Source organism: Podarcis cretensis, assembly GCF_951804945.1.
Source record: "Podarcis cretensis genome assembly, chromosome: Z".
NCBI classification, from domain to species: Eukaryota; Metazoa; Chordata; class Lepidosauria; order Squamata; family Lacertidae; genus Podarcis; species Podarcis cretensis.
Window position 1 is genome coordinate 15,218,380 of NC_137184.1, and position 26,734 is coordinate 15,245,113.

General features: G+C 46.6%; 1 protein-coding gene across 3 annotated transcripts in view; it reads right to left on the minus strand.

The window, feature by feature from the left end:
• Positions 1–10,532: 10,532 nt before the first annotated feature.
• The window catches only part of ABL1 (ABL proto-oncogene 1, non-receptor tyrosine kinase), a 126,824-nt gene continuing 110,622 nt past the window's right edge, over positions 10,533–26,734 (minus strand). For all 3 annotated transcript variants that reach the window (XM_079961241.1, XM_079961243.1, XM_079961242.1), the window contains exons 7-11: positions 25,437–25,621; positions 20,132–20,284; positions 19,151–19,240; positions 17,838–18,002; positions 10,533–15,702 (exon numbers count right to left, since the gene is read on the minus strand). In XM_079961241.1, the coding sequence (XP_079817367.1) occupies positions 14,045–15,702; positions 17,838–18,002; positions 19,151–19,240; positions 20,132–20,284; positions 25,437–25,621 (2,251 nt within the window). In that variant the 3' untranslated portion in view covers positions 10,533–14,044. The remainder of the gene's footprint in view (positions 15,703–17,837; positions 18,003–19,150; positions 19,241–20,131; positions 20,285–25,436; positions 25,622–26,734) is intronic.

Sequence of the window (26,734 nt, forward strand, 5' to 3'; positions counted from 1 at the left end):
ACCATACATTGGGGTTGTTTTCTGAAACAGAGCTCTCCAGTGGGATGAGATTAAAAGCAGGGTTTGTGAGGCATCTCCTGCACCCAGCCTCTGGTCATCTTCCTTTGCAACCTGGCTGAAGAAGCAACAGGTGTCATTCAGCCAACCATTTCCGGAGCAGCAAAAAAACAGGTGCTCTCAGGACTTCAGCCCTCTGTGGGTCTTGAACTTGAGATAGGAGGAATGTCAGGCTGGAACTTGGCCTAGTCCATAGCCTCTGTCACTATCCAGATCTGTGCTTGTCTCCGTGTCCAGCATCCACAAGTTGGACACAGCTGGCAATTTGCTGATCTCTAGGAGAAAAGCTGGTGCTCAGCTGTGGAGGATCTGCTTTGCACGCAGAAACTCCCAGGTAAGTCCTCGGAATCTCTAGGTAGGGCAGAGAATGGCCTCGAAAAGGATATTGCAGGGTTGGGAAAGCTTCAGAAAAGGGCAAGCAAAATGATCATGGGGTTAGAGAATCTCCCCTATGAAGAAAGGTTGCAGCGTTTGGGACTTTTTAGTTTAGAGAAAAAGGTGAGTGAGAAGGGACATGATAGAAGTTTATAAACTTGGTGGTATAGCAAAAGTGGGTAGAGACAAGTTTTTCTCCCTCTCTCACAACTCTAGAAATCACGGACATCCAATGGAGATGAATGTTGGAGGATTCAGGGCAGATAAAAGAAAGGAGTTTCTTCACACACCACAGTTAAACTGTGGAACTCGCTCCCATGGGGGGGCAAACAGCCAGTAGTTTAATTCTTTATTGACAAAGAAAGCACCAACCTACAGTAGCTCCAGAGGTGAATTAAACACACACACACACACACACACACACACACACACTCCCCAGGCTAATGCTCTGAGCTGGATGTTGGAGCAACAGGCACAAGTAACCTGTGACCCCTTTGACATGGAAGATGTTGCTGTGCCTGCTGCTTTCTGTCCCCACTTCAGGCACCTACTCTGCTTCAGCTCCTGGCGTGTCCTGCCCTTCCTCACCCATCTCTGACTGCTCAGATCTCTTCCCATCCTCCAGCTCTGGCTCCTGCCTTGTAGGAGGCACAAACCCTCATAAATTGCAACCCATTTCCTCTGGATCAGCCTCTGGCCACGCTAACCCTTTCACCATTCCATAGAGCCCCACCATTCCTTAACATCAGCTCTCCAGGGTTTCAGAGTGTTCTTCCCTAGCCCTACCCAGAGACGAGAAGGATGGAACCTGGTGCCTTTTGCATGCAAAGCAGATGTTCTGCCAACAAGCTACAGTGTTTTAACTATGATGAAGTTAAGGTTCCAGTCCTCAAGGTGTAAGAAGCTACATCATACTTTACTGGTTGCTGGAAACCACAGACAAGGAGTGCTATTGCACTCAGGTCCTGCTTGCAGGTTTCGCATTGGGCCACTGTGAGAACTGGATGCTGGACTAGATGAGACATTGATCCAATCCAGCAGGCTCTGCTTGTGTTCGTATGTACTGAATCAGAGCATTGGTCAAAGCAGGTGCTCTATTGCAGAGTTATGGTGCTGCTACACTGTTGAAATGGACATGATGATTCAAGAAAATAACCCTTGGGATAATGGGGTTGACTGCAAAGTCTGTGAGACAAACTTAGTGTGCTGCCAATATTTTGGTTTTCTGTAAAACAGATTTTAAAAAGCATGAATCAGAATATCAATACATTTATCTTTGGGGCACAGAAACTGGCAAGAGCATCTACCATCATAGAATCATAGAATTGTAGAGTTGTAGGGGACCCCCCAAAGTCAGGTAGCCTAACCTCCTGCAATACAGGAATCACTGCTAAAGAATCCTGTTATCCAATAATTCTCAAAGATTATGGACAGTGACTCTGAGCTTGCATTTGCAAGCTCCTTTAATTTCCTTGGATGCAGCTCATCAGGCCCTGGAGATCTGAATTCATTTAAATTAGCTAAGTGTTCCCTCACCACTTTTCCTATCTTAGGCTGCAGCTCCCTTCTTACATCACCTTGCCAACAAAGGTCCGTATAGTTAAAGCCATGGTTTTCCCAGTAGTGATGTATGGAAGTGAGAGCTGGACCATCAAGAAGGCTGATCGCCGAAGAATTGATGCTTTTGAATTATGGTGCTGGAGGAGACTCTTGAGAGTCCCATGGACCGCAAGAAGATCAAACGTATCCATTCTTAAGGAAATCAGCCCTGAGTGCTCACTGGAAGGACAGATCGTGAAGCTGAGGCTTCAATACTTTGGCCACCTCATGAGAAGAGAAGACTCCCTGGAAAAGACCCTGATGTTGGGAAAGATGGAGGGCACAAGGAGAAGGGGACGACAGAGGACAAGATGGTTGGACAGTGCTCTCGAAGCTACAAACATGAGTCTGACCAAACTGCGGGAGGCAGTGGAAGACAGGAGTGCCTGGCGTGCTCTGGTCCATGGGGTCACGAAGAGTCGGACACGACTAAACGACTAAACAACAACAACAGCAGGTTGGGCATTGCTTTCCTTTTGGGTGAAGAGGCAAAATAAGTGTTGAACAGTTTCACTTTCTCTCTGTCACAGAATAGCATTCTGTCTTCTCCATGCACGAGATCTACTACTTGTTTGTTCTTCCTCTTGGTTTGAGCATAGCTGAAGAAACGTTTTGAAAATTATTTTTAACCTCTCTTGCAAGCCTGACCTCCTTCCTGCAGCTGTTGGCTGTTCGTATATACTCTTTGTGGTTTCCCTTTTCTTCCATTTCTTATACATGCCCTCAGATCTCAGCTCATCTGTAAGCTCCTTATGTAGCTACACCAGTTTCTTCAGATGTCCAGAACTGGACAGTACACCCAAGAGGGGTCTGTCTAAGGCAGAATACACTCATTTCCCTTGATCTTGATGCTATAGTTCTGTTGATGCAGCCTAGACTTTCAGCCAGTGGAAATAGAGGAAAACAATAGAATGGGAAAAACCAGAGCTGTTCAAGAAAATTGGAGATATGAAAGGAACATTTCATACAAAGATTACCATAGTAAAGGACAAAAGTGGTAAGGACCAAACAGAAGCAGAAGACATCAAGAAGAGGTGGCAAGAATACACAGAGGAATTATACCAGAAATATATGGATGTCTCGTACACCCCAGGTAGTGTGGTTGCTGACCTTGAGCCAGACATCCTGGAGAGTGAAGTCAAATGGGCCTTAGAAAGCACTGCAAATAACAAGGCCAGTGGAAGTGATGGTATTCCAGCTGAACTATTTAAAATTTTAAAAGATGATGCTGTTAAGGTGCTACACTCAATGTGCCAGCAAGTTTGGAAAACTCAGCAGTGGCCAGAAGATTGGAGAAGATCAGTCTACATCCCAATCCCAAAGAAGGGCAGTGCCAAAGAATGCTCCAACTATCGCACAATTGCACTAATTTCTCACGCTAGCAAGGTTATGCTTAAAATTCTACAAGGAAGGCTCAAGCAGTACAGTGGTACCTCAGGTTACATACACTTCAGGTTACGTATGCTTCAGGTTACAGACTCCACTAACCCAGAAATAGTACCTCGGGTTAAGAACTTTGCTTCAGGATGAGAACAGAAATTTTGCTCCGGCAGCGCGGCGGCGGCAGGAGGCCCCATTAGCTAAAGTGGTGCTTCAGGTTAAGAAGAGTTTCAGGTTAAGAACGGACCTCCGGAATGAATTAAGTACTTAACCCGAGGTACCACTGTATGTGGACCGAGAACTCCCAGAAAAGCTGGATTTTGAAGGGGCAGAGGAACCAGAGACCAAACTGCAAACATGTACTGGATTATAGAGAAAGCTAGAGAGTTCCAGAAAGACATCTACTTCTGCTTCATTGACTATGCAAAAGCCTTTGACTGTGTTGACCGCAGCAAACTATGGCAAGTTCTTAAAGAAATGGGAGTGCCTGATCATCTCATCTGTCTCCTGAGAAATCTCTATGTGGGACAAGAAGCTACAGTTAGAACTGGATATGGAACAACTGATTGGTTCAAAATTGGGAAAGGAGTATGACAAGGCTGTGTATTGTCTCCCTGCTTACTTAACATATGCAGAATTCATCATGTGAAAGGCTAGGCTGGATGAATCCCAAGCCGGAATTAAGATTGCCGGAAGAAATATCAACAACCTCAGATATGCAGATGACACAACCTTGATGGCAGAAAGTGAGGAGGAATTAAAGAACCTTTTAATGAGGGTGAAAGAGGAGAGCACAAAATATGGTCTGAAGCTCAACATCAAAAAAACTAAGATCATGGCCACTGGTCCCATCACCTTCTGGCAAATAGAAGGGGAAGAAATGGAGGCAGTGATAGATTTTACTTTCTTGGGCTCCATGATCACTGCAGATGGTGACAGCAGTCACAAAATTAAAAGACGCCTGCTTCTTGGGAGAAAAGCGATGATAAACCTAGACAGCATCTTAAAAAGCAGAGACATCACCCTGCCAACAAAGGTCCGTATAGTTAAAGATATGGTTTTCCCAGTAGTGATGTATGGAAGTGAGAGCTGGACCATAAAGAATGCTGATCGCCAAAGAATTGATGCTTTTGAATTATGGTGCTGGAGGATAAAATGATGCATTTTGGGATCAAATCAGAAACCGGGATGGCTTCTGTAAATCCAGGACTGTCCCTGGAAAATAGGGGCACTTGGAGGGTTTTGCCTCCCCATTCTGGAGGAGCCAGAGTGGTCCAGCTTTAGTGGGGAGGCTGTTGTCAAGGCAACCATGACTCGCCCAGCCCAGCCTATGTGACATCACTCACTGCTGGCTTCAAAGTCACCAACTGTAACTGATCAGCAGTTGGTAGTGAGGAGCTGGACCATAAAGGCTCGTTGTCAAAGAATTGATGCTTTTGAATTATGGTGCTGGAGGAGACTCTTGAGAGTCCCATGGACTGCAGGAAGATCAAACCTATCCATTCTTAAGGAAATCAGCCCTGAGTGCTCACTGGAAGGACAGATCCTGAAGCTGAGGCTCCAATACTTTGGCCACTTCATGAGAGGAGAAGACTCCCTGGAAAAGACCCTGATGTTGGGAAAGATGGAGGGCACAAGGAGAAGGGGATGACAGAGGACGAGATGGTTGGATAGTGTTCTTGAAGCTACCAGCATGAGTCTGACCAAACTGCGGGAGGCAGTGGAAGACAGGAGTGCCTGGCGTGCTCTGGTCCATGGGGTCATGAAGAGTTGGACACGACTAAATGACTAAACAACAATAACAACAGACTTTCAGCCTAGTCCTGAAACGGCTCTAGGAAAATATGCTGGGCCACTGAAGATCCAAGGGACAGAATCAAGTTCCCCACCACCACTAGCTGAGACCACTGGCTGCACCCTTTTAGTCTAGAGGTGTAGTCTAGAGGTGCAAGCAGAGCGTAGGGATATGAGGCTGCATTGGGGAGGGGGCAAAGACCCTTTACAATTTTTTCTGCATCAGGGCCCCTGCCTCAAGCATCCAAAAACTACCCAATCAGCATGAATGGGGAGTTTTTTAGCCAGTGGTACCCATCAGAATGAAAGGAGACAAGTCAGCCACAGAGGATGGGCTCCAAGAGTCACTCTGGAAAGGTGAGTGGAAAGAAGACTAAAATCACTAAAGGACTCTGCAATTCAGAATTTGCCACTTCACTGCAGACTGTGGGACAATATAAAGATTATGGATGGTGGGGAGAAAGTGGATATAATAATGTCCCCCATCCTTTTGGGGAAAGAGCTAAGCTTTCAGTAGGAACAAAGGAAGTGATCGTATGATATAGGCACAGGATTTTCTGTTAAATCTCTATCTTGAGCTTATCTGCATGGGTTTTTTCCTAACTCCTGTTTTGCTCCTTGCTCTCAATGAGTTGTTTGTTACCAGCTCTGCTAAAAGTGCAAACAATTATCATATATTATGTGTGTTATTATACGCCTCTCCACTTGAGGCTTCCTAAAGGAACCAGCGCATAAAATGTATATACACACAACAATGCAAATAACTTACGTGTTTGTGTTCTTATAAAACTGTGGCAGAAATATAGTACTGGATGAGGCTGGACTCTTTTAGATGGATTATAAATATAATAGACATACTTTAGCATCCCATTTGGCATATAATTAGTCAGGCAATGCATGAATGGCTTAGATGTAAGCCGACACTCAATGAAAAAGGCGGTCCAATGCAGGCGAAGCCAAAGTCTGTGCCTGAATCCATTTAAAGGACATACATAGTTAAACTAGATGGAACTTGCTCCCGCAGGAGGCATTGACAGCAAACAGCTTGGATGGATGGCTTTAAAAGAAGATCTGTTGATGGCTACTAGCCCCAACGGCTAGGCCAAGCCTCCACAATCCAAGGCGGTAAATGCTTCTGAATATCAGTAGCTGGAAAACGCTGGAGGGGACTGCACTGTTGTGCTCAGGTCCTGCTTGTGGCCTTCCCTTTGGAACATCTGGTTGGCCACTTTGAGGATGCTGGACTAGATGGGCCATTGGCCTGATTCAGCAGCCAGGCTCTCCTGTTTTCCCTCCACTGTGGGAGGCAATATGCCTCTGAATACTAGGTGCTGGGATCCACAAGCGGGGAGAGTGTTGCTGTTGCTCTGAGGTCCCATTTACAGGCTTTCCACAGAGGCATCTTGTCAGCCACTATGAGAACAGGATGCTGGACCAGATGGGGCACTGGCCTGATAGCAACTGCCGTCTACGTTTTGCAACCCTGTCCAAATGACCACAGGTTTCAGCCACACCTCCAAACATATTAAGTGAGGTAGGAGAGCTTCTTCAGCCCAAGGTCCATGTTCCCTTCTAGGCAACCTTCTGAGGGTCGTGTGTCGGGGTGGATGGGACCAGCAGCAAAAGTGGGCACGGTATAAAATGTTTGCTTACACAAACCCTTTTCTATGTGCCATCCAGGCAAGCAAGGTGCATGATCAGGGATCAGGGTTAAACGACACATTGCACACAGGCAAAAATTCTCTAGAAAGGTGCAAAGCAGGATCAATTAGAGATATGGCCTGGGAAGAACGGGCATGGCTGTGGAGTGAGTCCCAAAGGCCTGGCAGAGAGGCCTGGAGGGTTGCATTAGTCCTTGGGCCTCAGATTTCTCCTCACCTGTGTTTTAAAGGCAGCATTCAGGGTTGGAAGCTTCAGAGAACCCAGCTTGAGATTCTCTTCACAGAGACAGCCCCACAAATTTAAACACTCTCCTTGCCACTTTTGGTCCAATATCAGATTATCATAATGTGAAGGGTGTGAAGGGGACACCATCCGTCACTTCCAAGGTAGGCCAGCAAAGCAGGAATTAAGTCTCAGGTCAAGCTGAGCAAAAGGAGGGCAGGGAGCTAAAAAAAACAAAAAATCTGCAGAAGTATCGTACCAGGGGGAGAAAACCCATAGAAAGGACAGTGAAAAATAAAAATAAACCACCCTTCTTCACGCATGGATCCAAGAGCCAAACTTAGCTTCAAGGAGAGAGGGTTCTCACGCAGGTGGAAGAAGATCTGCCAGGGGAATAGAAACCAGGGAGGGAAATTCTGCTGGCTCAGTTACTTTTGTCAATTTCAGATCATATTTTCTCTGTAGGAAAAAAGCAACACAACAACAACAACAACCCTTCTCTCTGCCATCCCCCCTCCACCAACCTTCGACTCCCCCCCCCCAGTGATGAAAGAAGTTTGCCAAGAAGAAAAGCGAGGGCACAGGGGCTCGGCTGACCCAGCAGATGTAAAGCTGTGCTCCCACAAAGAACATACGTCTATGAACACAATAAAAGCCCTGCTGGATCAGACCAGTGGCCTGCCTAATACAACCACCAGCTTGTACCCCACCGTCTGGTATCTAGAGGTAGTTTCCCTGGGTGTGGAGGTTCTATTGCAGTAGACCTCCATATGGAGAGTCCTGCTGGACCCATCTAGTCAAGCATCCAGTTCTCACGGTGGCCAACCAGACGCCTGAGGAAAACTCTCAAGCAGGAGCTGAGCACAAGAGCACTCTCTCCTCCTTCAGTTTCCAGTATCTGGTATTCAGTAGTAAAGACCCCCCCAATGAAACCCGATAGTGAGCCACTGCCAGTCAGATGGGCCAATTGTCTGACTTGGTAGAAGTAAGTTTTCTATGCTTCTGTTTAAATGAAACCTTTATCTGGATCCATGAGGACTAGAATCTTACTTTTTTACAGGGAAGTGCTGAAACAGTGTTTGAGCCCTTGCTTTGTATGCAGAAGCGCCAACGTTCAATCCTGGCATCTCCAGGTTGATTTGGGAATGTCCCATCTAAAACTCTGGAGAGCTGCTGCCAGTCAATGCAGACCGTACTGAGTTAGATAGGCTGGCTCAGTTTTAAGCAGATTCCTGGCTTCCTTTCCACATCTCAGTGATATGCTGAAGATGTTTCCCAAGGCTACTACACACTGTGCAACCTTTTACCATCTATGTAACAACAGCAGCAGCAATAAAAATCCTGCCCTCCCCCCCAAAAGCCCCAGAGAATGTTTTTTCCCCACTCTCTCTTTTTCTTAAGTTTTCCAGCCAAGCTGCCTCTGAAAAAGGGAGGGCCAGCATTCAAGGCTGGCCCTGACAGCAAACATTACCATTTCAACTACGTACTTCACAAAGCAAGCAAGCTGCTATCCTCTGCACTCCCACCCCCCCCCCCCAGCCAGGGCGCTCGCTCTTGCTCAGGCTCAATAACCCTGAAAATTGGAGCTATCAAACTGTTAAATGCATTGATCTGTTAAATCAACTCCCACCGTATTAGGCTAAGTTTAGGCTTCAACCCAATTGCCACCACTTTCGTCCAACCCACCACTCCCAGCTTGATGCGCTTAGCTCCTTTGGGGAACCCTCCCTCCCTCCCAGATGCAGCTGGATAAAACACACGGCAGAAACTCAAATGCCTTCCCTGAAATGCCAAAGATCACCTGAAAAGCTCACACTAGGAAGCAGCTGAACCCTCTTCTCTCTCTCTCTCCCAACCAGCCCAGGAAATTCCCACCTGCCAGAGCCAATGAAGCACCGAGCTAAAACTGGTCAACGGCTGTTAAATTCTCCCTGCCGGCCTTATATGCCAGCGATATAAAAATGAAAATCATGCTCAGCTTCCCATCTCTTGAAGGGGCACAGACATAAGAACCTAAGTAGAGCCCAATGGCCCATCTTAGGCCAGCAAAAACTGTTCTCACAGTGACCAAACAGATGCCCCAAGGGGAAGTCTACAAGCAGGACTCAAGCACAAGAGCACTCAAACCCTCTTGTGGTTTTCCAGCAGCTGATATTCAGAAACAATGCGGCCTCTGACCATGGAGGTAGAGCATACCTATCATGGCTAGTAGCCATGGATAGCCTCCTCCTCCTCCATGAATATGTCCAATTATATTTTAAAGCCATCCAAGTTGGAGCCCATCACTGCCTCTTGTGGGAGTGAGTTCCACAGTAACTATACATTGAGCTGTGTGAAAAAGTCCTGAATCTTCCAACACCCAGTTTCACTGGATGTCCCCGTTCTAGTGTTAGACCAGTTTTCAACTGGTTTTCCAAATCAAAACCAGTTTACGATCAGCCGCAGGATGGGCCCTGAAAACACACATCTCGGATGTCAAAGGCCAGGGTAAAGAGGTGCATTTTCAGCATTTGTCAAAAGCTGTATAGTGAAGGTGGTGGACATACCATTGTGGGGAGCAAGTTGCACAGCTTAGGGGCTGCCACAAAGAAGACCCTCTCCTGGGATGCCACCACCCCAAATCTATGAAGGTGGTGAAACTACCAAAAGGGCCCCTTCTCTGACGATTTTCAAGCCGGGGAAGGGACAGTAGAGAAAGAGGCAGTCTTTCAAATATTTGGGACCTAAGCTATTTAGGGCTTTAAACAATAGTGTGTGTCTGGAATTGGGCTTGGCTGGCAACCAATGCAGCTGAGATCTGAAGGGAACCCCAGCCAGCAATGTGGGTGCTGCATTTTGGACTAGTTGACGTTTCCATCTTCAAGGGTAGCCCCACAGAGAACGCACCACAACAATCCAGTCCAAAAGTTACCAGAGCATGGAGGACCATGGCCAAGTTATCCCTGTCCAATATAGCCTATTGTTCAAAGGCAGAGTTGCATTTGTTGCCACCCCTTCACACACTTTTGCCTCTGGCCCTCCTCATCCCTGGAATGCTGCTCATGACGGATTGTGGTCCATGGCCTAAGGGGGGTTCCCAACTCCTGAGAGATTCTTATGCTTGCCCCAGAATTAGATATAAGGTTACCAAAGCTCTAGCATTGCCCTTCTCATTGATGCACTAGCTTTCTATGTGTGAGAATTTCTTTCTGGGGAGGAGCTTCACCACATCTTGAGACTTGTTTAGTCAATCCAAAAAAGGTCAATTTTGTGTGTGTGGACTTCTGAGCAGGTAGAAGGCTCCCCTCCCCAGAAATTCAGAGAGATAAAAGTGCTGCTTCCATGCTGGATCCCACAATGAAGCTGTGCAGCATACCGTCAGGTGTTGAAGGGTGTCAACCTTCCTATCCATCTGAAACTGAAGAGAGTTTGACTTCATTTGACAGGGAAGAAAATACTCCTCCTTTCTTTGACATCAATTTATTTTTTTAAAAAAAATGCTAAGGAAGAAAAATCTGGAATTATTTAAAAAACAAACACAAAGCCAAAGATAGAGAGAAAAAGCCATTTACAGGGGGGAGGGAAGGTATCCTCCAGCCCCCACCCCCGCATTCTGAACTGGACAATCATCAGCTGAAGGAGGAAAACTACAAAGTCCTGCAAGTATTATTGCATGGGTGGGTGGGGGTGCAAAGAGAGAGACACAGTTATTCACATGTTGTAAAACGAAACAGACAGAAAGACCTACAAAAACTGTGTGTAATATTGAGTTACAAACATATATCTATAGTGGCAACAAGAGATTATCCACAAAAACGAAATTGGTACCCTCTGGAAACAGTAGAGCCCAACTGGAAAAGAGAGATCGTTTTCTGGGTGTGTATGTGAGTGTTTAGGGGTGCAAGTCTTTTTTGGTCTACTGTTTGTTTTTCGTCATGCACATCTGGGTCCACAAAGGCAGCTGGCAGTGGTGCATTTACATCCCCATATTTATTGTCATGTACAAAAAAAATTGTTATGACTATGTTGCAAAGCGGTGTGCGAGTGGGTTTTGTGGGTGGAGTGAAGAGGAAAGAGTCTCAGAAATGTCACAGCGACATAACCAACGTATAAAAAAGGAAATTGTAGCATCATAGAATTGGTAGGGTCATCTAGTCCAACCCTCTGCAATGCAGGGATCACAGCTAAAGAACCCTCAAAGAGGAAGGCAGCAATGTAATTTCAAAGTGGTTAGTGCTGAAGACACATAGAGAGGATAAGGAAAGCGCGAGGCCAAAGAAGAAAAGGAAGGGGCGAATGATAATCAGTTTTGGTTTCCTTGAGCCTCGCTTTTAAAAAAATCAAGTGGCGGTAAACTGCAGTTAACAGGGTGAAGTAGCATTGAGCTGAAAAAAAAAAAAAAATTGCCAAGGGGACAGTAGGTGGGATTGAAACCTCCTGGGCAGTAAATGTGACAGTAGACTGGTGAGCAGGTGATGGGACAAGGCTTTGGGAAGCCAGCAAGACAAGGGAGCTAATCGCTTTGCAAAAGGGCAGGGGGTTAGTTATGCTCTTGGATTAGGAGATTCTGTCAACAAATGTCTCATTGGATAAAACTGCTCCTGGCTCTTAGAACCCTCTGTGCAGATGGGATCAAATGCTCCCCTGTGCGTGTCTGTTTATCTAAGAACATAAGAGCCTGCTGGATCAGGCCAATGACCCATCTCGCCCAGAATCCTGTTCTCACAGTGGCTAACCAGATGCCCACAGGAAACAGGCAAACAGCACTCTCCCCTCCCAAGAGTTCCAGCAACTGGAAATCAGAAGCATTACTGCCTCTGACTATGGAAGCAGAGCTTAGCTACCATGGCAAGTAGCCATCAATAGCCTTCTGCTCCCTGAATTTGTCCACTCCTCTTTTAAAGCCATCCAAGTCTATCTTATCTATATATCTATCTATTTAATTGAGGATGAGGGATCCTACAGAGACAAAGACAGCATGTGACATGCCTACTTCCTGCACACTTCTTACTGACATGCCTAGTTTGGCATCTGCAGGGAATTACCTTTTGCATTTAATCATCTAATCCCCTCTTGGCACTTGTTAGGAGTGGTGCTACTGTAAGATGAGCCTTTGTCAAGAGGGGTTTATGAACACAAAGGATTGCAATTCATTTTCATTAAATCAAGTCAGTGGTTGTGTGCCCTTACAGATGTTATTGGACTACAACTTCCAAAATCCCTGACAAGGGGCCAGGCATCCAACAAGAACTAGTTGCCAGTCCCTCATTGTTGGGCTCACAGCTCACAGCTCACAGCTCCCTTCCCCACTGGACTGTTGGCCATGCTGGCCGCTGAGAACTGGGAGTTTCAACAGGATCCAGAAGGCCACAGGTTTCCTATCCATGCCCTGAACAAAGTGCTTTGTAGTCCAAATATGAAAGCACAAAGTTAATCTACAGTGGGAATGACTGCAGCTTGTTTCAGGAAGAAAATTAGCATAAAGGGAGGATAAAATTCTCTTCTGCCTCTGGTTAAATACTGATAGTAAGCCCCACTTCTATGAAAATTAACAAATTTCTGAAAACCCACCAAAAGTGTTTCTTTGCAGGACAGGACTACATAATATTTTTTTTTGAGGGGGAGAGATTTACAGCTCCCATTTTAATTTCTAGTCAGATGCTAGCAATTCACCACCAGCATACATTTAGGGAGGTTTCTGTTTTAACTGATGCCCTGGTTGAATCATGCCATTTTCAAAATAATTTGGCTAGGCTGTTTACTGGAGAGATGGGAATGTGGTGGTGGTGGTGTTTTTCACCACCAGAACAGGTCTAAGGTAAGGTAAGGTAAGGTAAGGTAAGGTAAGGTAAGGTAAGGTAAGGTAAAGGACCCCTCGACAGTGGATACAGGTAGTGGTGGGAACATGGGGGCAAAGGGACATAATAATTGCTCAGGTTCTCCTGGCAAGACAGGGCTTTTGCATCATTGCCAATATCTCCTCCTACCTCTGTCCCCTTCGCTAGCCAGTTCCAAACTGGAAAAAACAGAGATCTGGTGCACATGTCAGGGAAGTGGAGAAGGGCAGGTATGGAATAAAACACCATACAGGGGAGAAGAGGAGGAAGGAACTTGAAGACACCTCCTCCCTACACCTTTTGGCCAGGAAAACTGGTCCAGGTAGCAGGGTCCATCAAGCACAGCCTCCAATGTACAGGTTAGTCCAAAAGAAATGAAACATTAAACAGGAATAAAAGGAAATGATGCCAGGCTCAACACTGTTCAGTCATTTCCCCTTAAGGCGAGAACTCCACAGATAAGAGGATTTCGAGACAGCAGGGAATCTGGGTTAGAAAAGGGAGAGGGGGAGAGAGATGTGGATGGGTGGACCATCTCTCAATGAGTCTCTGGTTCAGGGGCTAGACTTGCAATGAACAGGCAGCTTTGTGCCCACACCTGATAGGACAGGGTGGTTCAAGGTGAGGCAGAGGGTTTTGAGAGCCCTTAAGGGTGACACAGAGGGAGGGAGGGAGGTAGGTAGAAACCCTCAGAGGATCCTGTGTAACCCCTGGCTAAAATTGAGGAGAGCTGTTCTTGCACACTTTCTGTGTCTGTTTGTGTATTGACTTCTTTCCATCACAGGACCCCAGGTGGTGCACCTTTGTATCTCCTGGGAAGCCCCCTTTTCCGGCAGTGACCAGATCCAGACCTGCTTCACTTCAGTGAGCTTCATAGCCTCACACACCCCTTGAATTGTATTTCCTGGGACCCACTGGTTTCAGTTGGGTCAAGCGCAGAAGACATCACCCTGTGTTAGTTAATATGTGTGATGATTTTGGGGCTGTTTTGTTCTGCCCCAGGCCACAAAATGCCTTGGCCAGTCCCAACTGATGCCCTCCACCCCCACCCATGCCACCCCACCCCCAGGTCCTGCATCTGCACTCAGCTGTGCAGCAACCCATCATCTTCCCCAGTTACAGGTATCCAGTGGCTTCTGCTACCTCTGGACAATGTCACTAATTTCTTTCACAGAAATGAGCAGCTTGCTAAAGTCCTGGGTGGCAGAGGGGCCCCCGGTGGCTGCAGTAGGGCAGATCTGGAGTTCCCGGAGGCTGTTCTCCAGCTTGTTGATGGCTTCCCGGAATGTGAACTTTCGCATCTGCTGAATGGAGTCCACGTAGCTGACACAGAAAGTGTAGAGATTCTTGCCTGCCTCCAGGACGGCGCTGTGGCTCACCATCTGCTCAGAGTTCTTGCTGATGGCCGTCCGCAGAGCCTCAGAGCTCTCCAAGACCATCCCCTTGGTGACGGCACCACTGGCGATCTTCTCTGGGGGCTGGCGGGTCTTTCGCAGGGAGACACGAGTGGAGATGAGGGGGATGAAGGCCGTAGAGGGAGGCTGGTCAACACTTGGGGCAGATGAGGGAGAAGTAGTGGAGGAGGCGGAGGCTGCCATCAGCAGCAGTTTTGTGGAGGATGGGGGCTTTGGTACAGAGGAGATCGCAGGCTTTTTCATCCCCTCTGCTAACAGACTGGACTTGAGAGGCTCAATGCTAGAGGAGTCTGTGGCCTGAGTTGGCTGCTTGCCCTTTGGCATGGGTGTCTCCTCGTGTCCTGGGCTAAGACCCCCCTTGCTGCTTTTCCCTATGGAAAAAGATGAGGAGGAGAGTGGAGGGGGCGGTGCTGGTTTCAACTTGGAGAGCTTCCCCTTGTCTTTCTCCGAAGGCTGTTTTGCCTTCCTCAGCCGGGGCTCTTCTGCAGGAGCTTTGCTGAGGAAGATGCCAGTTTTGGCAGAGGGGCTCTGCTCTGCTCCCAACCCACCTCCTAAGGCACTGGATTTCATGCCTTCCTCTTTGTGAGGAAGGCTGGCGGGAGGCACAAGCTGCTGCCTCCGGATAAGTTTCGGCGTCAGTGTGGGCGGGCTGGAACCCGGGCTGGACTCAGCATCTCTGAAGACGTCTTCAGGCGCCTCATCGCTCTTCTTGAGCAGCCGAGGAGGTGGGGTCACTGTCCCCCGGGTGACCACATCTGCCTTTGCCTCGTTGGCCCTCTTCCGAGGCAGGGCAGGCTTCTCACTCTTGTGCCCCCCAAAGGTGGACGAGTTGAACTGACGCCCTGTGGATTGCAGGTTCCGGGGCAGGGTGACAGACTTCCACTCTGTGTCCTTGGTCCCATGGGGCACGCAGGAGGCCGAGCACGATCGCAGGAAGCGCTTGCTGGCAGAGTTCAAGCTGTTTTCTTCCTCACTGGCCCCTGGCCGGCTATTGGTGGCAGGGCCAGATTTTTTCCAGGGGTTGGGCGACAGCAACCCTGAGTTCCCAGACACAGTCCCATTCGTGACTCCAGCCTCGCTGATGGCACCTTGGAACCTGGAGCGGTCCTCGGTGTCTGCCAGAGCAGCCCCGTTGCTGCCCTCCTTGCCCTCTTCCTCACCCCCTCCCTTGCGGTCCAGGTGGGCGTCCGCCTCCCGGAAGGAACTGCTCCGCTTGGGCGGGGTGGGGGCCATCTTCTTCTTCTTCTTGATGAGGGCGCTGAAGAGGTTGGTCTTCTTGTCCTTCGGGAGCAAGCGGTCATCTTCATTCAAGCCCCCATCTGCAGGGCCCCTCTCCTTCCGCAGCAGCAAGGGGGACACTGCTGGCTCGTGGTCTGTGGGATCTGCAGAGCAGGAAAAATAGAAAGTCAAGAATTAGACAGCACTTGCTTAACCGGCAAACCAATCTCCTCGCCTTATGGGCCTGTCTGGAGGTTGATTTGAAATGTGGCAGGCATAAGTTACACTGCTATAATAATAAGACCTGGTATTTATTCTAAGCTCTCAAAGTGCTTCACATGAATTATGTCAGTAACTCTTATAAGGTACAGCAGCATGATTATCCCGCGCCATGCTGCAGATTTGTTTGGCGGGGGGCGGGCAGAGAGCAGCTTATCTAAGGACACCAAATGACTTCTCAGCTCGTTCTCTTAAGTAGCTACTTTTAAAGATTTACTACTGTGAGACACAGTGACGACCACTGAGTTTAAGAGCGGATCAGGCACGTTCATGGAGGAATGGGAAGGTTTATTTATCAGCAGCTGTTAGCCATGATAGTTAGGTGCAGCCTCTCTGTTTGGAGGCAGTTTATCTGAGAGCTGCTGGGAAGCAACATGCCAGTGCCCTTGCGTCGTGCACATGGTCAGAGGCATCTGGTTATCTGATGCTGGAATAGAGGATGGTGGACAGGTTTGAAGTCTGAAGAACCAGCATGGCCCTTCTTAAGTTCTCACTCCAGTAACTTGCAACAGAAATCTCTGGGCTGTAGGCCAATTTGAATAGGCTTTCTGGAGCTGGGTGGCCATTTGTGTGTAGCTGCCTCTTAATCTCAAGTGTCAAACTGCAAACTTAGCTCAGCAATACAGCACCTGCTATGTATGTGGAAAGTCTCAGGTTCAATCCCTGGCAGTGTCTCCAGGTAGGGCTAGGAAAGACCAGCTGCCTCAAACCCTGGAGAGTCACTGCCGGTCACTGTAGACCATACTGAGCATGATAGAACAATGCTCTGTGTATGAGGCAGCTTCCTATGCCCCTATTTAATTCAGAACCATGAGGAATGAAATCTTTCTTTATCATTAAGACATGGAACCACAGATCAGTGGCAGGGCACCTGCTTCACATGCAGGAGGTCCCAGGTTCAATTCCCAGTTAGGACTGGGAAATACACTTGTGATCAACCAGATGCCCTATGGGAAGCCCACAAGCAAGATCTCAGCATACCAGCGTCACCAGGGACACTTGGGATTCCAAACAACTGGCACCAGGGGGCATAGTGTCTCCAAGAGCGAAGGCAAACCATCTTTGCTGGTTCAGACCAGGGGCCCATCCAACCCCAGAAGCAGGGCTGGAAGGCCCATGCCATTGCCTCACCAGCAAATGGCACTTCCAGGTAGATATCTCTTAGACATGGAGGATCTTTCCCAAATACCACAGCTAATAAGAACACAAGGAGCCTGGCTGGTGGATCAGAGTAAAAGGGGCCCAATTTAGTGCAGCAGCCGGAGACTGTAAGTGACCCCCCCTCCACAGCAGCTGGATTTCACTGGCAGAGGGAGGCCTGGCCAGATTGCTTGAGAGCACACCTGGGCTCAATCTACCAGGGTAGTAGGAGCTATATCAAGGCCTGGTCCAATGGGGGCAGGGGCGCCCCAAGCAGCAGCAGCTGCAGCTGCTTCAGAGGTAAGCAAGGGCAAGGGCTACCCCCTTAACACCACCTTTCTGGGGATGGCCTTGCCCTCATTGTTTAAGATGTTTTAAATTAACTGATTTTGAACTTGGATGTGTTTTTAATTTGAGAGTCACCCACCCTTTGGAATCATTTTTTTAAAACTCCTGTTTTTAACTTTGTCTGTTGTCAATAATTTTAATGTTTGCTTAATATTATTTGTGCAAAGTGCTTAGGAGTTCCATGTACAATCAAGTGGCATATAAATTTTGTTGATTTGTTTAACAATTATTATTATTATTATTATTATTATTATTATTATTATTTAAACGTTAAAATCCAGATTGCGCCCTGGTCTGGTATGAGCATACTTCTCAAAAAATCCTTATAATGCTATACAAAACAACCACATCCATATTTTATCTCTTTCTCATAAACACACACACATCAAATCCAGGAAGGAGCAACCCCAATGGTGCACTGGAGTCCTGACCCAACTGCTTTGTGTGCTGCAGGCTGCCTCAAGCCTCTTCAAGGTGCCTCAAGTGTCCTGAAGGCACCTTGAGCCGCCTTGCGACCAGAGCTAGGACATACCGCATTCCCCTGGCCCTTTGGTGGGTCCCGCCTCCAAGCTCTCATTGGCTTCTTTGCATTCAGCTCCTCTTCTGGATGTCCTTGTCTTTGTTGGCAGTTCTGGAGCTTGTAGTAAGGTGCTCACTACACTTCTCATTCCTTTCTTCCCCAATTCTTTCTCCACCTCTGGAAAACACAAGGATGGGGTGGGGAGCAGGGGGAGAGAGAGCAAAGAGTCAACAGGCACTAACCAGAGTTAGCAACTGACAGAAATTAAGCCTTTACTGCAGTGCAGGCCATTCTATTAGGACAAGTGAGGCACCACCCCACCAACCCCAGCCTTCCTTGAAACCAACTCAGGGGGCAGCCCTGCCCATCAGCTTCCTTATCAAGTCTTGCTACTGCCCCTTGTAAAACTCAGCAGGGAGAAGGAGGATGGGGACAAAAATACAAGTTGGGACTCAGCTAGACTGGTAAAGGAAAAGCGATTTGAATGTGTTGTATATGCAATATAACATTGTGCCACCAGATGGTGATGTGGAGTCCTGGTTTTCTCTGCCTGTTTTCCCTGTTTAAATTTACAATACTTTAAACGATGTGTCTAGATCCAGCCTTGGTTGGCTCTGCTTACTAGGTGCATGGGGAGGGAAAGCTCTAGGGCAGTGTTTCTCAACCTGTGGGTCCCCAGATGTTGTTGGACTACAACTCCCATCATTCCTAGCCAGCATGACCAGTGGTGATGGATGATGGGAGTTGTAGTCCAACAACATCCAACCCACAGGTTGAGAACCACTGCTCTCTAGGGGGTTAATGTGGGGAATAGCAAGGGGTTGGAGAGCAGAGAGAGTTGGGGACACAGTCCCTAGTATCTGTGTGTGCGTGTATTTGTGTTGGCTACTAGTCCATTTTGGGTGCTAGTCTTTAGTTTCTTTTAAAATTGTTTTTATTAAAGATTTTCTTGGGTTACAAAAGTATCTACATAAACTCTATTTTCAGATGGGGGAAAGTAAAATTAGATTCTTTTACTTAGTGTATATGTGAGGTTTTTATGTCAGCATCACTTGGGTAGGTTCTTTCTATTCATTTATTAGTTTTCATTGGTGCTGAGAGCATGGTTGGTTGCCTTCAGTTGACTGCAGTGGGTTTTGTCTGCCTGAGTTTCTGGACCCAGAACTGTTGGTGGCCCCCTACCCTGACTTATCAAAAGAAGATTTTCACTACATCTCCAAAAATAAAATAAAATGTGTGGGGTTATGCAGATGAAGCAATCATGCAGAAAACAAAGCACTTATCTCGCTTCCCACAGAGCGAGAATTATCCGTGATAGCACCTACCATCAGAAATGCTGGATTCCTGAAACATAGTTTCAAACGCCTGGTGGATTTCTGCAAAGGAAGGCCTATCGGATGGGCTCCACTGCCAGCCTGAAAAGTAGGAAAGGAAGGGTGGAATGTTAGCGTTTTTGTGAAATACCTTCAACACATGTGCAAACCCACTCTCTCTACCATGCAGTTTCTTCCCATTCTCACAAGTTAAGAGCTCTTTGGGAGGAGAAGCCAAACTCCCTGATGGGTGAGAAGGTGCACTTCCTTGAGTTCTCTCTCCTAGCCATAAGGGTGAAGCGATAGGGGCTACCAGCTTAACCTACCTCACAGGCCAACTAAGTTAGTTCTTGGTATGAGCTTTCGTGTGCATGCACACTTCTTCAGATACGTATCTGAAGAAGTGTGCATGCACACGAAAGCTCATACCAAGAACTAACTTAGTTGGTCTTTAAGGTGCTACTGGAAGGAATTTTTTTATTTTGTTTTGACTATGGCAGACCAACACGGCTACCTATCTGTAACTACCTCACAGGGTCACTGTGAGAATTAAATGAGGACCTAGGAGACTGGGATTCAAATCCCACACTTGGCAATGGAGCTCAATGGGTGAGCTTGGGCTAGGCATCGTCTCTCGGCCTAACCTATGCCACAGATTATGTTCTGCAGATTAAATGAGGAGTGGGGGACAGACCATGTACACCACCTCGAGCTCCTTGGGAAAAAAGGTGGGATGTAAATGCGATAAATAAAATAAACAAGAACATAAGGAGTGTAACTAAAGCCAGGTGAAACAATGCAATGGTTTCATCTTCATTTGGAATAACAATTAACTCACATTTCTCAAGGGGACACCTGGGCCTGTCATCTATCAGCTTGTTCTTACTAGGGTCAGTAAGGGCAGAAGACCAGGTGAAGAGCAGCTCCCTGCTTCTCTGTGACTGCAGCCGACCCCAGCAACCCACTAAGATGTAGAAGTAAGTAAAACCTTACATGCTCTCATGAGCTCATAGACTTTCTCTGGACAGCCCTCAGGTCGTTCCATTCGGTAGTCCTTCTCCAGGAGCTCATAGACCTGAGATAGGTCGATCCCAGGGTAGGGAGACATCCCATACGTTGCGATTTCCCAAAGCAAGACACCAAAGGCTACAGGGGAAGAGGAAGTCAGTAAGACATTTTCAATGTACTGATACTTTAAATGGGAGGTTATGGCAAAGGTGGGAACACATATAAACAACAACAACAACAGGTTGTATCTACCTTCTGTTCAGAGTAGACCCACTGAAATTAATGGACCCAAATTAATCCCATCAGTTTTAAAGGGTCTACTCTAAGTAGGATTAACATTCGGCTGACAAAGCCCAGTGTGATTTTAAGGCATGTATCATTGTAGCCAATTCTACTCAAAGCAGACCCATGTGGTGTAGTAGTTAAGAGCGTCAGACTAGGACCAGGATTCAAATCCTCACTTAACCATGTAGTTCACTGGGTGTGACCTTGGGCCAGTCTCTGCCTCTTAGCCACATCTACCTCACAGGGTTGTTGTGGTGATTAAATGGAGCAGAAGAACCATATGTGCCACCTTGAGCTCATTGGAGAGAAAGGTGGGATATAAATGCAATAAAAATAATTATTAGTCACACCCATCAATTTCAATGGGTCTACTCTAAGTAGGATTGACATTTGGGGGGAAACCAATGTAATTTTAAGACACATACAGGTGTAGCCAACTAAATTCTACTTCAAGCAGACCCAATGAAATGAGTTACGCCCAACAATTTCAATGGGTCTACTCTGAGTTAGGGCTAACATGGCATACCACACGTAATTTTAACATGCAATTATATTGTGTTGAACTATTGCTTTTATTCATTCATTCATTCAATTTCTTTGCCAAGAAAAAAAATAAGCATTGCCTCAATAAATACAGGGACTAGAGCTATGGTGTGTGTTTCACACTTAGCTTAATTAGTGTGTTTCACACTTAGCTTAATCATGCAATGCACATACCCAAACCAGGTTCGTGCACGGCAAGGAAAAGTCTAGGAGAAGTAACCACCAGGGCTAGTTAAACCAAAACAAATCTCTCCAAAATGATTGCTGAGGTAAAGAGGCCATCTAAACTATCCCTGGGTTGGACTTAATAAGCAAAAGGAAGGGGGCATCCAAAGCATATTCAAATGTGTAAAGCTGCTGATTTCATCTATATTTTGATGCATTTTAGGTCAATCTGATTTACGATGTTTGATTTTATTGATGCTTTTAATGAATAGTTCACATATAATTGTATGTAAATTGCTCAGAGGGTTGTTGTCGTTGTCAATAAATTGATATATAAACCTCAATTGAGATACTTTGCTCGCAGAGCATCCCTGCCCAAATCTTTGGCACCCTCCAGGTGAAGGGTCCTCTGGGGAAAGGTGAAGATTATCCGCTGGTGGTAACACAGAGGCAGGCTGCTTCACTGGAGGCCACAGTCTCATGGCATGCCACAGAGGCCCCATCTGTGTTGATGTTCTGCCGGCTCCTGAAGACACACCATTTTCGGTGAACTGAACTTATAATTTTATTGTTTCTTTTTCTTTTTCATATTTATTTATTTATTTATTTTTATTTTTTACCAACAACCAAAACCCAAACAGTGAAACCCGCCCCCCAGGCAGCTGATACATTGAGTATACATAATCAATAATAACATATTCAAACCAACCATATGTACAATTCTATATACATCAACATTTCTCCCTCCACAAGGAAGAGGTTTAACTTATTGTTTTAACTTATTTTTCCAAAAAAAACCACAACCTGTTGTGCTTTGTAATTCCATGTTTTGTTGAATACTTTAATTAAGGGTGTTTTAATGCCACTGTGGATCTCTTAGTGTATATTTTAACTATGTACTGATTTTATAGTAAACTGCTTTAGAAGTCATTTTGCGATACAAGTGATATGTAGATTAATTTAGTGAAGAATAATAATAATAATAATAATAATAATAATAATAATAATAATAATTCTTTTTAGGAAGGACTATCACTCAGCAGCCACCCCTTTGTATGCAGACTCTCAGCATCTCCGATCAAAGAGAGGATAGGTCATGGTGGGGGGAGTCTTTTTTCTTATTACAACCTTGGAGCACCACTGACATCACTGGAGTCATAGGGACAGACTAGTCTGAGCTGGTATTTATTTTTATTTATTTTCTCAATTTTCGTCCGATCTCCCCTCCCTGTTTCCTTCCTGTGAGTGTGCTAGAAGAAACACACCACTGAAATAATGAAAGCCTATGGAATCATAGAATCATAGAATCATAGAGTTGGAAGAGACCACAAGGGCCATCGAATCCAACCCCCTGCCAAGCAGGAAACACCATCAAAGCACTCCTGACATATGGTTGTCAAGCCTCTGATTAAAGACCTCCAAAGGAGACTCCACCACACTCCTTGGCAGCAAATTCCACTGTCAAACAGCTCTTGCTGTCAGGAAGTTCTTCCTAATGTTTAGGTGGAATCTTCTTTCTTGTAGTTTGGAACCATTGCTCCGTGTCCGCTTCTCTGGAGCAGCAGAAAACAACCTTTCTCCCTCCTCTATGTGACATCCTTTTATATATTTGAACATGGCTATCATATCACTCCTTAACCTCCTCTTCTCCAGGCTAAACATGCCCAGCTCCCTTAGCCGTTCCTCATAAGGCATCGTTTCCAGGCCTTTGACCATTTTGGTTGCCCTCCTCTGGCCACGTTCCAGTTTGTCAGTGTCCTTCTTGAACTGTGGTGCCCAGAACTGGACACAGTACTCCAGGTGAGGTCTGACCAGAGCAGAATACAGTGGCACTATTACTTCCCTTGAAGCCTCTGAAACAGAGGAGGTTGCCTGGTGCATCTCTGTGTAATTTGCTGCCCTGACACAGTCTCTGCCCCTGCTGTGATTGGAGTGTTCTCCATATCCTGGGGCAAAAATGCTGCAGAATTATTCACACTTGGGTGAGGCTGCCCAATGCTACTCTGCAGGAGTCCCCGCTCCAGGCTTGCCTACTCCCAACTGATTTTAATGCAACATGTAAATTTGTTCCCAAGAGGTGGGAGAGCCACGAGCAAAACACGCTCTGGCAGTTCCGCGCTCTGGGCAGCTCACATTCCATGCCAAACGGCTGCGGAGACGTTAAGGAAGAGTAACAAGCCTCTGCATCAATCCAGACAAGTCTCATGAGATAAGACAGGGCAGAATTAGCCTAATTTTCAATTTACTAGCTTGTCTCCAGTGCGAACACTTCAAGTTCCTTCAAGTCCTGTTAAAGGCACAATTAAGAGACGTCAGGGCGGATTAATTGAAACCTCTTTTCCTATTGAGATGCTGCTTCTTCTCTGGGAATCAAATAGCTCTCCTTCACCCTCTCTAACCCACTCCAAAAAAGCCCTCTGACCTCCTTTCTCGCTTCTATCCTAAGAGCATAAGAAGAGCCTGGCTGCTGGATCAGGCCAAAAGGGGCCCATCTAGTCCTGTGTTCTGTTCCCTCAGTGGCCAAACAGATGCCTCAAAGGGAAGTCTGCAAGCAGCACAACAGTGCTCTTCCCACCTGTGATTCCCAGCAAATGGTATTCAGAGGCATACGTCCTCCAAGAATGGAAGTAAAACACAAGTAAAGTGAATCAGACCACTGGGCCACCTAGTGCAGTCTTGTCTACACTGACAGGCAGCTACTCTCCAGGGGTTTCAGAGAGTGTACATTTCCAGCCCTAGCCAGAGATGCTGAGAATTGAAGCTGGGACCTTCTGCATGCATGTTCTGTCACTGAGCTACAGTCCTTCTCCTAGAAACAAAGCGAGATTCCAGTCCTCATAGTTCTACATAAAAGGCCAATTTAAGCAGGAACATAGGATGCTGCATTATACTGATAGTTGTTTCATCTAGCTCAGTTCTATCTACACGGACAGGCAGTGGCTCTCCAGGGTTTCAGGCAGGGGATATTCCCAGTTTCACTTGGAGATACCGTTGGGGACTGAACCTGTGAACTTCTGCATGCAAGACAGATGCTCTGCCACTGAGTTTGGCTTTTTCCCAAAGGAAGGATAATGTGATACATGTATCAGTAATCAGGTTGGTTTGCTTAAAGATGGGAGACTGAACGAAATCCTCAAGCATTGCAAACCACCTAGGAAATGAAAGCTGTGTAGACACCATAGATTTTTGAAGCACATTTTCCTCCTCAAAGAATTATGGGAACTTAAATTTACCCAGCGTCTTTGACAAACTACACTTCCCAGGATTCTTTGGTGCTGGGGGGTGGGGATATGTTCCAAATGTGCTTTAAAGGTACTTGAGATTCCCCTAGGCAAGGCAGAGGCTCTTGTCATCAGCTCAGCAACCTGTATGTAATTACTTCAGCCACCCCTCTCTCTCTTAACATGAAGGGAAGGCCACTGCCGTCTTGTGTATTGAGAGGTGTCACAATGCATTACATGGGAAACAACCAGGGACTGTTCTAGTCCAGCCATTTCTTTTGTTAACAGCTTGGTCCTCCAGCACTTGGGAGATTGAGGAGAAAATGTGATGTTAAAAAAACAACAACCCACAGCCTCCACAGATGCAGGCATATTATCCACCTTGGAAAACTGGATTTTTCTACAGCTATGATGGGAGTCCAGGCAGTTTTGAAATCAGTGGCTGATATCACTGCAGTTTTGAAAGGTTCAGCCTGTCATCTTGATTCAAAATGGTTTCTTGTAGCGTGCAAGCACAAAGAAAGACCTGTTCCCTTGATCTCAGAAACCATCATGCAAAAATTGGTTACAATCAACGTAGTTACCCCATCCACATCCAGTCATTCTCTCCACCATCCAACTCCCGAGTCCAAGTGCCCTGAACTGTCTGTCAGAACCAGTGTTCTTCACCCTTGGGGGGTCCACAGATGTTGCTAGACTACATCTCCCATCATCCCTGACTGCTGGCTAAGCCTGCTGAGGATGATGGGCATTGTAGTCCAACAACATTTAGATCCCAAACTGTCTCTCACCAATATTCAAACGCTTATCCATTCACTGTTGGCCACCATGAGAACAGGATGTTGAGCCAGATGGGCCATTAGCCTGATCCAGCAGGGCTCTTCTTCTGTTCTTCCTGTTCGCTCTCACTATTCCGAGCACACTCCCCGCCACCTCCCAACCTAATGCTTCCCTCAATTTACCTAATATGCATGTACCACATATCACTTTATTAATCTAAAATTATTACATATATACAAACACAATATTATTTACATGTACAACAGAACACCACAGGCACACTACACAGCTCTTACCCCAGACGTCAGATTTGATGGAGAACTTGTTGTAGGCGAGACTTTCTGGTGCAGTCCACTTGATGGGGAACTTGGCGCCAGCGTGAGCTGTGTAGGTGTCACCTGTCATCAGCCGGCTCAAACCAAAATCGGCCACCTTCACCAGGTGGTTCTCCCCAACGAGGCAGTTCCGGGCAGCCAGGTCCCTGTGGCAGCAGTGATGGGAGATGGGCTATGAAATCTCTCTCTACATTTCACTGCAGATACAACTTCTGTTCCATTACGTGCTCACTGCTTTTCATTAAGAGTCAGTTCACATAACCAGAGGCTGCTCCATCAAATTTACACAAGCACGTTTCAAGTGTTGATGCTGACAAAAGTTGGAAGGGACCACGAGGGTCATCTAGTCCAGCACCCTGCAATGCAGGGCTTTTTTTGCCAAACGTGGGGCTCGAAAACACGACCCTGAGACAAAGAGTCTCATGCTCTACCAACTGAATGTAAGAGTGGGATGGCAATGAAAGCTGTGGCTTCTTTGCTGCCATCTACAATTTGGTGGCAGTGGCTGTTTGCTGCAGGGAGCTTCAAATATTCCCACTGTACCCCACTAGCAAAATCAGGGATATGCCTCAGGGATGGGGACCCTCTGGCCTGCCAGGGAGCCCAGTTTGGCCCACAAGGCCATTTCTCTGCAAAAGCACACCCAACTGTCCATCAGCTGATGTCACTGGGTGACACCAAGAATGGGTGGGAGGGGTTCAATCCTGCTGTGTGCATCTTCCCTGGCAAAGCAGACCCCCACAGCCAGCAGGATTGAACTCTCTGCTCACCACTTGGTCACTGCTCCAGGTTTACCTTCTCCCAGCTGATTTGCCTCCTCTCAACCAACGGCTCTGATGCTAGCAGAGAACTGAGACTTTTTAAAGCTTCCTTTTGAAGGAACACCAGACTAAGCAACCTCGAGGAAAGTATTTTTCCCAGCAGAGGTCAAGAATGAAAGGAGATCTAGAACAGTCATTTTCAAACAGTGTTCCGCAACTCCTGTACTTCCTCTGAAGCTCATTAGGACTCCCTCAGTGAGAGGGAAGGGGGGGGGGGGAATCAATAATGGCAGACGATTTATTTATTTGGATTTATACCCTGCCCTTACAATGTATCATCAGGGTGACTTATAAACTACAGAGCCTGAGGAAATTTTAAAAGGTCTTTGCACTATATTTGTTTCTGGGCCCAGTTTGAAGTGTTGGTTTTACACTTTGCACCATTTAGAATGTTTATTTTTTTGGGTACACTTTACACCCTCTTAGAATGTGGGGTTT